Source organism: Nematostella vectensis, chromosome 6 (genome assembly GCF_932526225.1).
Source record: "Nematostella vectensis chromosome 6, jaNemVect1.1, whole genome shotgun sequence".
Classification (NCBI taxonomy): Eukaryota; Metazoa; Cnidaria; class Anthozoa; order Actiniaria; family Edwardsiidae; genus Nematostella; species Nematostella vectensis.
Window position 1 is genome coordinate 465,112 of NC_064039.1, and position 14,586 is coordinate 479,697.

Consider the following 14,586-nt stretch of genomic DNA (forward strand, 5'->3'; position numbering starts at 1 on the left):
GAGAAAAAAGCGCGCCAAAATCTTAGAAAGTGACCAAGCGTGTAAATTATTGCGCGCTAAAAATACAAAATGTAGCATCAGGAGATCAAATGGTAGCGTTGTCATAAAAAATAATTGTAAGCGGAATCTTGAAGTACAGAGAATTCGTCCAAGGTGTGCTCATTCCCCCCCTCCCCCACCACCCCCCCCCCCCCCCTCCCACCCCCCCCCCCCCCAACACACACACACACAACTTTTCTCACCCCAAGCGATTTCCCTGGGAACCAGATAAACCCCAGGAGCCTTTTTATCATACACTTCGTGGCCAACATGGGGTCGACTTCACAAGTCGACGGGTGTATTTGTAGCACCTCATCTTTTGAATTATAACCACCACAATTGCAAATAATGTGTTAGGGGTTTATTGAGATTTGAAAGTATTGTTTTTCCACAGAAAACAGTCTAAGCCTAAGTTTAATGTACGATATTAAATCAATTTTCATTATTAAGTTTAGTAAAAGAGATTCAGGATTCTACGCGGTAGATTCATGCCATTGTTTCAGACTTGATGCGACAAATCAGGAGTAGCGCGAAAACCATACCGAGGAGCTGTAGAACAACAAACGATGACAAAGTGTTAGGGTTAGGGTAGGCGTGGGATTTACATATTAGACAACGATAAGAGCTGTTTAAGATAGCAATATTAAAAACGGTGGAAGCAAAGCCGTAGGCGCGTACCCAGGATTGGCTGAGGGGGAAGGAGGGGGGGGGGGGGGGGGGAAGGGCAGTCATGGGTATCATATGGAAAAAGCATAGTCTGCGTTGGGGTCACATTATAGACATACGGACAAGAGCTATTTAGAATAGCAATAGTAGAAAAGGTGGAGGCAAACTCGTTAGAAAAGACAACATGAAGGGGCGAAGTATACAAGGGGATAGCTGGCCTTTTGGCTCCTTTTAGGAAATCAGAAGTTGAAAGCGGCTTAATTTCTTGATTGGTTTAGGAGTTAAAACTGCTTCTATTAACAGCATTCGGCTGATTCCAGGACTAGCAAGCCCCATGCAAACTTTGCTCATTGCTACTTCTGTTTTTACACTAACGTTGAAAAATGCTGCGAAGCGTGAGACCTCGCTAGCGGGGAAATAAGAACTACTGCGAGGCTAACTCAGGACACATGCAATGGGACCACGTTTTGGAAGGCGAAATTTATTAAAAAGTCATGTGTGCGAAAACAAAACCTACCTGAATAACCAGAACTGCAATAGCAAGCCCTCCAATGGGTTTCAGACTTTTCTCAATCTCACCCTTGATGATCGTGAAGCATCCCTGAAATGCATTAGGTGACAGTTAAGCAAAAGAACAAGAGAAGGCAGACAGACAGAAGAAAGGACGGACAGACAGATAGCTTTAATTTTTATAATGAGTTTTATTTTACCTTGGTGTAGATGTCTTTTGGATCCTTTACTCCACCGACGCCACACCCAGCCTTTTCTGACTTACAGCAAGAATCTGGCACTGAGGAGCTATTTTTCATTTTAATGTTACTCTGCCAATCAGTGTAGTTATCTGCTCCACAGCATTTGAACTGTTGAGAAGGACACATTTTACAACAATGACGCGAAAAAAGTTTTTATTTTAAAATGTAAGAAATTCTCCCAAGTTAGGGTAGAAGGGTTGTATATTTTATTATCTAAAAATATCTAAAGAAAGTTTTTTCTTGGTTCTTTTTGCCTTTTCACATATCATTCTTTCGCCTCTGATCCATAATATATGGACAGAAAATATATGCGTATATTTTTCGTCCGTCCGCGAATTCTTCGTCGAGGGCAGCGGCGAGCATATCCATATGCAACAATGTCCAAGCCTATGGCGTACATGGGCGGTTCAGTTATATGCAGAAGGTTTTGTGAACACACGTGGTTCTTGTACTGACCTTAGTCTGCATGTCATTAATCGACTTTTCATTTTTGCCTGGGTAATTTTCGATCGCTTTCAGGATATCTTTGTCAAGTCGGTTCTCGATCTGTGATGGAATAACTATTCGTCAGAAGACAATTACATCATTACGGATCGTAGAGCTGTCAAACAAGCTACCCTATAAAACTGTAAAAGACATTTGCTCCTTAAAAGTGATGAGAAATTATGTTGCCGTGGTGATAGCTGACATGAAAAATGTAATATTGTGTTACCCTCTTTTCTTCCCTCCCCTCCCGTGACGTTTCGTCGGTGTAAAAAAGGGTTTAACTTACCTTGTCCTTGTTGTTGTATGCGAGAGCACCTCCAACGATCTCCAAAATAAGGAGCAAGAGCAAGAATGCGAAGAACTGCAAGTAGTTACACCATAGCATTAGATATGCGGTTTGGGGGAAGTTTTCTAGATGGAGTATAACGTACTTTTGGAAGGTTTGTAGCAGGGTCTGGATGGGGGGTCTGCATGTCGGTAGTCAGTTAAAATTTCAATAATTTGTCGGTAGTCGGTAGGAATTATCGGTCTTTGTCGGTAGTATTCTCTTTTGTACCAGATTTCATGTATAAACAAGATTAAACAGTATTTTGGATTGATAAGTAATTAATAACGTATCGATAATAAATCAATTATGGATTTATAATTGACTGAAAATTCAGGAAATACATAGTGCAGATTCTGAAATGGCCGGATTTAAGTAGATTGACGATGGAAGTAAAGAATAAAAATACCGGAAATAATAAAATGTCGGTAGTCGGCAAATATTTTTTTGTCGCTTGTCACTAGTTTTTTTTTTCATGTTTTATCTGTAGTCAGTTACTTTTTAAGCCGTTTGACGCTAGTCGGTAAACCCCATCCAGACCCCGTTTGACGCTAGTCGGTAAACCCCATCAAGACCCCGTTTGACGCTAGTCGATAAACCCCATCAAGACCCCGTTTGACGCTAGTCGGTAAACCCCATTTAGACCCCGTTTGACGCCAGTCGATAAACCCCATCAAGACCCCGTTTGACGCCAGTCGGTAAACCCCATCAAGACCCCGTTTAACGCCAGTCGGTAAACCCCATCAAGACCCCGTTTGACGCTAGTCGGTAAACCCCATCCAGACCCCGTTTGACGCTAGTCGGTAAACCCCATCTAGACCCCGTTTGACGCCAGTCGATAAACCCCATCCAGACCCCGTTTAACGCTAGTCGATAAACCCCATCAAGACCCCGTTTGACGCTAGTCGATAAACCCCATCCAGACCCCGTTTGACGCTAGTCGGTAAACCCCATCTAGACCCCGTTTGACGTTAGTCAGTAAACCCCATCAAGACCCCGTTTGACGCTAGTCGGTAAACCCCATCAAGACCCCGTTTGACGCTAGTCGGTAAACTCCATCAAGACCCCGTTTGACGCTAGTCGGTAAACCCCATCATAACCCCGTTTAACGCCAGTCGGTAAACCCCATCAAGACCCTGTTTGACGCCAGTCGGTAAACCCCATCAAGACCCTGTTTGACGCTAGTCGATAAACCCCATCAAGACCCCGTTTGACGCTAGTCGGTAAACCCCATCTAGACCCCGTTTAACGCCAGTCGGTAAACCCCATCAAGACCCCGTTTGACGCTAGTCGGTAAACCCCATCCAGACCCCGTTTGACGCCAGTCGGTAAACCCCATCAAGACCCCGTTTGACGCTAGTCGGTAAACCCCATCCAGACCCCGTTTGACGCCAGCCGGTAAACCCCATCAAGACCCCGTTTGACGCTAGTCGGTAAACCCCATCCAGACCCCGTTTGACGCCAGTCGGTAAACCCCATCAAGACCCCGTTTGACGCTAGTCGGTAAACCCCATCCAGACCCCGTTTGACGCTAGTCGATAAACCCCATCCAGACCCCGTTTAACGCCAGTCGGTAAACCCCATCAAGACCCCGTTTGACGCTAGTCGGTAAACCCCATCCAGACCCCGTTTGACGCCAGTCGGTAAACCCCATCAAGACCCCGTTTGACGCCAGTCGGTAAACCCCATCAAGACCCCGTTTGACGCTAGTCGATAAACCCCATCTAGACCCCGTTTGACGCTAGTCGATAAACCCCATCTAGACCCCGTTTAACGCCAGTCGGTAAACCCCATCAAGACCCCGTTTGACGCTAGTCGATAAACCCCATCAAGACCCCGTTTGACGCCAGTCGGTAAACTCCATCAAGACCCTGTTTGACGCCAGTCGGTAAACTCCATCAAGACCCCGTTTGACGCTAGTCGGTAAACCCCATCAAGACCCCGTTTGACGCTAGTCGGTAAACCCCATCTAGACCCCGTTTGACGCTAGTCGGTAAACTCCATCAAGACCCCGTTTGACGCTAGTCGGTAAACCCCATCAAGACCCCGTTTAACGCTAGTCGGTAAACCCCATCTAGACCCCGTTTGACGCTAGTCGATAAACCCCATCAAGACCCCGTTTAACGCCAGTCGGTAAACCCCATCTAGACCCCGTTTAACGCTAGTCGGTAAACCCCATCTAGACCCCGTTTGACGCTAGTCGGTAAACCCCATCAAGACCCCGTTTGACGCTAGTCGGTAAACCCCATCAAGACCCCGTTTGACGCCAGTCGGTAAACTCCATCAAGACCCTGTTTGACGCTAGTCGGTAAACTCCATCAAGACCCCGTTTAACGCTAGTCGGTAAACCCCATCTAGACCCCGTTTAACGCCAGTCGGTAAACCCCATCAAGACCCCGTTTGACGCTAGTCGGTAAACTCCATCAAGACCCCGTTTAACGCTAGTCGGTAAACTCCATCAAGACCCCGTTTGACGCTAGTCGGTAAACCCCATCAAGACCCCGTTTGACGCTAGTCGGTAAACCCCATCTAGACCCCGTTTGACGCTAGTCGGTAAACCCCATCAAGACCCCGTTTGACGCTAGTCGGTAAACTCCATCAAGACCCCGTTTGACGCTAGTCGGTAAACTCCATCAAGACCCCGTTTAACGCTAGTCGGTAAACCCCATCTAGACCCCGTTTGACGCTAGTCGGTAAACCCCATCAAGACCCCGTTTGACGCTAGTCGGTAAACCCCATTTAGACCCCGTTTGACGCCAGTCGATAAACCCCATCAAGACCCCGTTTGACGCCAGTCGGTAAACCCCATCAAGACCCCGTTTAACGCCAGTCGGTAAACTCCATCAAGACCCCGTTTGACGCTAGTCGGTAAACCCCATCCAGACCCCGTTTGACGCTAGTCGGTAAACCCCATCTAGACCCCGTTTGACGCCAGTCGATAAACCCCATCCAGACCCCGTTTAACGCTAGTCGATAAACCCCATCAAGACCCCGTTTGACGCTAGTCGATAAACCCCATCCAGACCCCGTTTGACGCTAGTCGGTAAACCCCATCTAGACCCCGTTTGACGTTAGTCAGTAAACCCCATCAAGACCCCGTTTGACGCTAGTCGGTAAACCCCATCAAGACCCCGTTTGACGCTAGTCGGTAAACTCCATCAAGACCCCGTTTGACGCTAGTCGGTAAACCCCATCATAACCCCGTTTAACGCCAGTCGGTAAACCCCATCAAGACCCTGTTTGACGCCAGTCGGTAAACCCCATCAAGACCCTGTTTGACGCTAGTCGATAAACCCCATCAAGACCCCGTTTGACGCTAGTCGGTAAACCCCATCTAGACCCCGTTTAACGCCAGTCGGTAAACCCCATCAAGACCCCGTTTGACGCTAGTCGGTAAACCCCATCCAGACCCCGTTTGACGCCAGTCGGTAAACCCCATCAAGACCCCGTTTGACGCTAGTCGGTAAACCCCATCCAGACCCCGTTTGACGCCAGTCGGTAAACCCCATCAAGACCCCGTTTGACGCTAGTCGGTAAACCCCATCCAGACCCCGTTTGACGCCAGTCGGTAAACCCCATCAAGACCCCGTTTGACGCTAGTCGGTAAACCCCATCCAGACCCCGTTTGACGCTAGTCGATAAACCCCATCCAGACCCCGTTTAACGCCAGTCGGTAAACCCCATCAAGACCCCGTTTGACGCTAGTCGGTAAACCCCATCCAGACCCCGTTTGACGCCAGTCGGTAAACCCCATCAAGACCCCGTTTGACGCCAGTCGGTAAACCCCATCAAGACCCCGTTTGACGCTAGTCGATAAACCCCATCTAGACCCCGTTTGACGCTAGTCGATAAACCCCATCTAGACCCCGTTTAACGCCAGTCGGTAAACCCCATCAAGACCCCGTTTGACGCTAGTCGATAAACCCCATCAAGACCCCGTTTGACGCCAGTCGGTAAATTCCATCAAGACCCTGTTTGACGCCAGTCGGTAAACTCCATCAAGACCCCGTTTGACGCTAGTCGGTAAACCCCATCAAGACCCCGTTTGACGCTAGTCGGTAAACCCCATCTAGACCCCGTTTGACGCTAGTCGGTAAACTCCATCAAGACCCCGTTTGACGCTAGTCGGTAAACCCCATCAAGACCCCGTTTAACGCTAGTCGGTAAACCCCATCTAGACCCCGTTTGACGCTAGTCGATAAACCCCATCAAGACCCCGTTTAACGCCAGTCGGTAAACCCCATCTAGACCCCGTTTAACGCTAGTCGGTAAACCCCATCTAGACCCCGTTTGACGCTAGTCGGTAAACCCCATCAAGACCCCGTTTGACGCTAGTCGGTAAACCCCATCAAGACCCCGTTTGACGCCAGTCGGTAAACTCCATCAAGACCCTGTTTGACGCTAGTCGGTAAACTCCATCAAGACCCCGTTTAACGCTAGTCGGTAAACCCCATCTAGACCCCGTTTAACGCCAGTCGGTAAACCCCATCAAGACCCCGTTTGACGCTAGTCGGTAAACTCCATCAAGACCCCGTTTAACATTAGTCGGTAAACTCCATCAAGACCCCGTTTGACGCTAGTCGGTAAACCCCATCAAGACCCCGTTTGACGCTAGTCGGTAAACCCCATCTAGACCCCGTTTGACGCTAGTCGGTAAACCCCATCAAGACCCCGTTTGACGCTAGTCGGTAAACTCCATCAAGACCACGTTTAACGCTAGTCGGTAAACCCCATCTAGACCCCGTTTGACGCTAGTCGGTAAACCCCATCAAGACCCCGTTTGACGCTAGTCGGTAAACCCCATCAAGACCCCGTTTGACGCCAGTCGGTAAACCCCATCAAGACCCCGTTTAACGCTAGTCGGTAAACCCCATCTAGACCCCGTTTGACGCTAGTCGGTAAACCCCATCTAGACCCCGTTTGACGCCAGTCGGTAAACCCCATCAAGACCCTGTTTGACGCCAGTCGGTAAACCCCATCCAGACCCCGTTTGACGCTAGTCGGTAAACCCCATCTAGACCCCGTTTGACGCCAGTCGGTAAACCCCATCAAGACCCCGTTTGACGCTAGTCGGTAAACCCCATCAAGACCCCGTTTGACGCTAGTCGGTAAACTCCATCAAGACCCCGTTTGACGCTAGTCGGTAAACTCCATCAAGACCCCGTTTGACGCTAGTCGGTAAACCCCATCTAGACCCCGTTTGACGCTAGTCGGTAAACTCCATCAAGACCCCGTTTGACGCTAGTCGGTAAACCCCATCTAGACCCCGTTTAACGCTAGTCGGTAAACCCCATCAAGACCCCGGTTAACGCTAGTCGGTAAACCCCATCTAGACCCCGTTTGACGCTAGTCGGTAAACCCCATCTAGACCCCGTTTAACGCTAGTCGGTAAACCCCATCAAGACCCCGTTTGACGCTAGTCGGTAAACCCCATCTAGACCCCGTTTGACGCTAGTCGGTAAACCCCATCTAGACCCCGTTTCTAGAGTCCATTGCTAAAGCTTGAAATAGTATTTGGGTATTTCCAAAATAATTAGATTTCAACATTCAATTTAAACCAAAACAAAAGTGTTACACGAATTTGACTCGCGGTTTGAGCGGGATAGCTACGAGAGATGTTTTCATGAGTGCGTTTTTTGTGCTTGTTGTGCGTGCTGAGCGAGTTTATTGCGTGAGGAATTCCGTGAACTTACACAGATAAGCATGCACTTGTTCTCTTTCCACGCGCCACAGCAGCCGAGGAACGCGACGAGCGCGATGATGAATCCAACTGCGATCACTACTCGCGGTCCTGTGGCGTAGTTCACACTGGCAATCTCGACATAGGCACCAAGCTTAGTAGAAGCCCATATTCCAACACCGAATAGGATCAAGCCAAATAGCTAAAAACGGCAAAAGATATGTGAGCAAGCAGGATTAAGCCAAATATATATAAAGAAAACCGTAGAACATCATGAAAACAATGAATCCCAACAACAAATTTAATTTATTGCCTTTGCTTGTGACAGCAAAGACCCCCCACCGTGTTCTATTTTTATTTCCTCTTTCAAAAATTGGAAGAGAAAATTAAAAGATTGGGAGAGAAATTTGGTGAAGGCTACGCCCCATTTTATCTCACCCACAAGTCCACACCCACTCACAGGGAATTGAGATTTCCGCTGAAAGGCGCGGCATGAGGGAGGGAGGGGGAAGGAAGGGAGGAGGGACTCTTGGCCGTGGTTAATGATGTGGCATATTTTATTAAATCACATATGTTATTAGTCCATTTATTAATTACAGCTTTTAAAAATATAACAGAAGTGACTCAACAGATATATTGAGCATATAACAGAACTATGTTATGAGATAACAGATATCTAGGATATAAAAGATCTATGTTATGAGATGACAGATATTGAGCATATAACAGATCTATGTGATGAGATAACAGATATTGAGCATATAACAGCTCTATGTTATGAGATAACAGATATTTGAGGATATAACAGATCTATGTTATGAGATAACAGATATTTTAGGATAACAGATCTATGCTATGAGATAACATATATTGAGGATATAAAAGGTCTATGTTATGCGATAACAGATATTGAGCATATAACAGATCTATGCTATGAGATAACAGATATTGAGCATATAGAAGAGCTGATGACTTACGAAGAAAATGAAGTTGAAGATGATCACTAGGATCTTGACGATGTTCGAGGATCCTTGAAGAGCCATCTCGACAGCTGTCACCTGAAATATGATATATGTGCTTATTGTGTTAATATGTACAGATAGTGTTAGTATGTAGTGTTTATATGTGTAGCTAATAGTGTTAATATGTGCTAATAGTTTTGATATGTAGTGTTTATATGTGTAGCTAATAGTGTTAATATGTGCTAATAATTTTGATATGTGGTGTTTATATGTGTAGCTAATAGTGTTAATATGTGCTAATAATTTTGATATGTGGTGTTCATATGTGTAGCTAATAGTGTTAATAGTTGCTAATAATTTTGATATGTGGTGTTCATTTGTGTAGCTAATAGTGTTAATATGTGCTAATAATTTTGATATGTGGTGTTCATATGTGTAGCTAATAGTGTTAATATGTGCTAATAATTTTGATATGTGGTGTTTATATGTGTAGCTAATAGTGTTAATATGTGCTAATAGTTTTGATATGTGATGTTTATATGTGTAACTAATAGTGTTAACATGTGCTAATAGTTTTGATATGTGGTGTTTATATGTGTAGCTAATAGTGTTAATATGTGCTAATAATTTTGATATGTGGTGTTTATATGTGTAGCTAATAGTGTTAATATGTGCTAATAATTTTGATATGTGGTGTTCATATGTGTAGCTAATAGTGTTAATATGTGCTAATAGTTTTGATATGTGGTGTTTATATGTGTTGCTAATAGTGTTAACATGTGCATCAAATAGGAAAGGGCATTGTTATTGTGTAGAGTTGCATGTGCACCAGGCTCAATAGCAGACACAAGTTCTATACCATATCACAAATGGCACGGGCCACTGAGCAATAATATATGACTGATTCTCCTATTATTCCTAGTATGCAAATTTGCTTTAAGTGCAATATGATTTTGAGCTTTATCTTAAGGTTTTATAAGCAAATTTATAAGGCACATCTTTCGTCAATGATTTCGGATTCATCAGCTTGATCCCTTCTTCCTCACCCCGACTCGTTACGAAATATCGTGCAATGTTAACGTGCCGGTTATATGAACGGATTAGTTAAAAAAAATGTGCATTCTCTTTGATGCCTATGACACTGTGAGTAGAATAGAATATGGTTCCTGTGTTGCAGGCAATTATTAAGTTTAAGTTAAGTAAATTTCACTTAATTCAGCAGCTTGTTGAAATCGTCTCATTAACTAAACGATGATGAAGTTGTAGAATATCATTCGCTTCCGTGACTCCTTGATTATCTAGAATCACATCCCAAATAAGCCTTTGAAAGCTACCCCCACACGTAGCTTTGGTATTCAGATAATGTCGAAGTTGTTACAACACGCAAACTTACTTGTTTTCAGTCGAAAAGAACCGAATTGCAGCGAGTACTCCTAGATCGGCGTCTGTTGAAAAGAGGTGTGGCTTCGGTCCTGCTCGGACGAGTTTCAAGCTCTTCATTAGAATACCACGATTGACTGCGTTCTTATGAATAAATGGCTCCAATTAACAGCACGGCATATTCTTTACATTGGCATGTCAAAGTACTGTGAAAAGCTATCCATTAAAATGACATGTATACGCCATATACGGTGGTTGGATCAGTTATAAATCAGAGGAGAATAAATGATTTGGAAAATATGCGAACTGTCGAGAGAGTGACTAGAACCCCTTGACTTGTCTGTTTTGGTCTGGCAGGATAATATTTTTTGTACAAGAGTCAATTCAACGCTCCTCCTTGACCAACCTCCCTAGACCCTACTAAACCATTAGTGCCATAAGACCACATACTCCCTGACGATTATTCCGAGTTTTGTTAATAGAAGCTGGAACATTTTGTTTCCTAAGGGGGAGGACTCCGATAAAAACAGAGGGGGGTGATCGTCGGCAAAATCGATTTTAACCCCTAGGGATAGCACTTTGGGTGTGGTCAACAGAGATTCTTACCCTGAGAGATAGCAAGTTGGGTGTGATCGAAGGAACCGAGAAAAACATTAAACACCCCATTAGGACTAGCAGTTGGTCGAGTTTTATACTCTAAGAGATAACAGAATCGAAAACATTAAAGACCCCCTAAGGGATAGCAGTTGGTCGAAAATAGCATAGTTGGTCGAATTATATACACTAAGGGATAGCACAATCGGAAAATTCATTCAACACCCGCCCCTAAGGGACCTTATACTAAGGGGTTTTACTTTTCTGGAGATTCCTCCCCCAGAGATTTTAAGATGAACTGCAAAAGAATGGTTCAAATCATAACTTGGTAATCTCATCTGCAGATAGAATTTGCGATCTTTTGTGATCATAAAAGTCTTTAATCCTTTGATAATTATAAATCACGAACTTCTATAAACTTTCATACGCGGCTATAATGCCCCCAAACTTTCTTTAAACAATGACCTTTTTACCTACCAAAAAAAAAGAAATTACAAGACCCTTTTTTAATACTATAATACTAAGAGGGGATTGTATTAGAGAGCTTTTTTCGGCCTTACCACTGCTATTTTTTTCATTTGATATTGGAAGACAATGGAAACAAACATCTAAAACAACTAGTTAAATACTTATTGGCCGACTTAAATTTAAAAAAAAACGCGTCTGTTCCCCAAATCAGAAATTTGTACTTTGCTAGGACGTAGTTAACTTTGGCTAGATGAGAAAAATGGCGGTTGGGTAGAGGCATCTAGTTTGAATACTATAGATGTTAAACAAAGCTTCGACATCTAGATCCATTTTCAGGAATTCGCTATAGGCTTCGCTATTCACATAGTAAAGTATTGTATCCATCCCTAATTTCTCCTTTAAAATGCTTGTATTATGTTTTGTCAGCCGCGCACAGAGAGGGGTGCGCAGGGTCAAATAATATGCCTTTTCCATGTGACAATTTTGACTGCGCACCTCCCCCCCTCAGCCAATCCTGGGTACGCGCCTGTTTTCCTTGTTTGTTTGTGTTTATGCCGATCTAAACGTGTAATATACTTTGTATATAAGTGTCTGCCTATAATGCACCTGTCAGCGGCTTGCCCGAGGGGTCGACCCCCGGGGACACCACGGGGATTGTGAAATTGAGAAACCCTCTCAATGATTTCCCCCTGGGGAAGGGAAATTTTCATTTACAAAGTCCCCTTTTTAGTTTTTTTTGTATTGCAATCCCCCTGCTATCTAACAGTTCTTAGAAGGTTGACAATATATTTCACCTTGAAGTTGAGACATAACAAATTTTTTTGAACGTTCCAATGGAACACGCCTACTTGAAAAACTTTTTCCCTACTGAAAAAAGGCCTTTTAAATCGTTAAATCACGTTTCACGGAGGTCGAAATGGACGATTTCACGTTTCTCGAAGGTGAAAAAAATGGCCAAATCTCGTTTAAAGAAAAAAAACCTTTACCACCCTGTTCCATGCACTTTTATCATGAAATTATGGGTGATATTTCCTTGTTGGGTGCCCTTTTTTGCCAGACAAGCATTTCTAAGTTCATGCCTGAACTAAAAAAAAAAAAAAAAAAAAAAAAAAAACAGGCTAAGTGCTGGGTTAAGTAAGGCGCATTTATAGTTGAAACACAAAAAATAATTCGACAGCATAGAACAAATTTTTTAACACACTTGCTGCAAAAAAACTTTTCAAGCAGCTCTTCCTCCTCCTCCCCAATGTCAATACACTAGCCCAATTTTTTTTAAATATGGCGGCAAGCTTGCGTCCACGCATATAAAAGGCTTCAAAACCAAATAATGACATTGGTACCCAAATAATGACAGTGGTACCCAAATATATTTTTGTTGACAAAAGAAGAAATACAAAGTGATCACAATTCCGCCACCCAAAACTTGTTTCGCAAATACAAAGTCGGGTATTTGCCCGACCCCAGGGGCCATATCTAGCCGCCATCCCCCTGATATCCCCCACATATCCCCGGGGGTCGACCCCTCGGGGAAGCCGCTGATAGGTGCATAAATTGTTAACATTTTAGTTATTTTTCTTTATTATAATGACAAATGTAATTTCAGTAATTAACTTAACTAAAAGCTTTCGTTATAGCTCAAGATACTTTCCTTTCCAATAAAACTTCGAAATTTTTTTTCTTATTTGAGCTGGCGCATGCGAACTTACGATTGTTACTCTTTCACTTTTCAAACCACAGGTATCCAACACTAATATATAGATTTAGGCACTGCCTAAAAGCGGAGCCAGCATGACTTTTTTCAGCATAACTTGTGTAGAACCCCCCTTCCCTGCATTTTCATTATGCATCATGTTCCACCACCCACAAAAACGGCACAATATGTTAAACATATAAAGATTGCATGTTCTATAAATACTGCAATTATTATTAAAATGTGTCCTCCCAATCCTCCTGGGGAATACCTAGAACAAATATGTTTTTTGTTCGATCAATTAAAGTTCCTCACAAAAAACTGGGTGCTATTTTATTCTCTTCAAAATTAAAAACAATAAACAAATACATATCAAATTCCTATAAATTAATAAGTATGTCAGCAAATCACACTATCATAGTGGATTTGAGGTAAAAGTACTCATTCCCTGCCTGTACTGTCCCAATTCCTTTTACTTCTTTAAGTTACTTAACTTAACTTGCAAAGATAGGGCTTTATCATTTTCTTTCTCTTATGTAAGTTTAAAGTAAGTAATTCAAATATTGGAAAAATATCTTTATTAACCTTCTATCTTGTGCTTGAGAATGTAACTTTGCTAAGGGTGGATTAAAAGCACTCCAAAATATTTGAACAAATTCTGAGTACATTATTTTATTATACAGTTGAACCACAAGAACCTAGAATGAACCTGTTAACCTAAAATTATCAAATTAGAATCCTTTTTATAAGCATCTATTTAGCCTATAATTTAAAATAGGTTGAAATAGGAAAATTGATTTCTAAATAGTTTTAAATGTGATCTTAAGGGATCATATAGGAGACCTGTTTTTGTTTTTTATAATTAACATACTACCTCAATTACTTGACCATGATCCATGGTAATAGCAAGAGACTATTTATGAACCTAAATAGCCTAAATGTCACTAACCACACATTATACAAGAACCTGTCAGGCTAAGTTGAAAAAAAAACTAGGTTTTTCTACTTTTATAACTCTGGTTCATTTTTTTAGAACAATTTTTCCATTAAAATGTTATCTTACTTTTTGTTACTTTATATGTGTTTATTTTTGGTGACCTACATTAAATACCAATGCCTTATATGTACATCCTGCCCTGGGTCATGCCTTTTAGCCAGCAGCTTGTGTCTCAGCTTGTTTTCAGAATCTCTGGCTGAGATTAACCTGAAGAAGTTTGGAGAAAAGCATTAAAGAAAAAAACTGGTAATTTCCTTATGATACAAATATTATACCACAAAAACCTAATTCATAAAACCTAAAACTAAAAATAGGATACAAATATTATACAACAAAAACCTAATTCATAAAACCTAAAACTAAAAATAGTCCCAACTAAAATTTTCTAAAATGATACCCATTACAGACAATGAACATATGAACTTTGCTGTCTCATAAAGCTCTATGATCTGATGGCTTTCTATGAAAAATAAATTTTACTTTTGGACCACATTATATTGTGACATGAGCAAAAAAAATTGTTTAAGGTTTGTAAAAAACATTGAGG

The 14,586-nt window shown here is 42.7% G+C and overlaps 1 protein-coding gene across 1 annotated transcript; it reads right to left on the reverse strand.

Moving 5' to 3' along the window:
- Window positions 1-385: 385 nt before the first annotated feature.
- Window positions 386-10,456, reverse strand: LOC5511494 (CD63 antigen). The gene is made up of 8 exons (XM_001631860.3): window positions 10,304-10,456; window positions 8,926-9,006; window positions 7,962-8,150; window positions 2,230-2,304; window positions 1,914-2,003; window positions 1,416-1,565; window positions 1,223-1,306; window positions 386-588 (listed from the first exon to the last, which is right to left on the reverse strand). The coding sequence occupies exons 2-8, from the start codon at window positions 8,989-8,991 to the stop codon at window positions 526-528; spliced, it is 717 nt and encodes a 238-aa protein (XP_001631910.1). The 5' UTR covers window positions 8,992-9,006; window positions 10,304-10,456; the 3' UTR covers window positions 386-525.
- Between the last annotated feature and the right edge of the window lie 4,130 nt (window positions 10,457-14,586).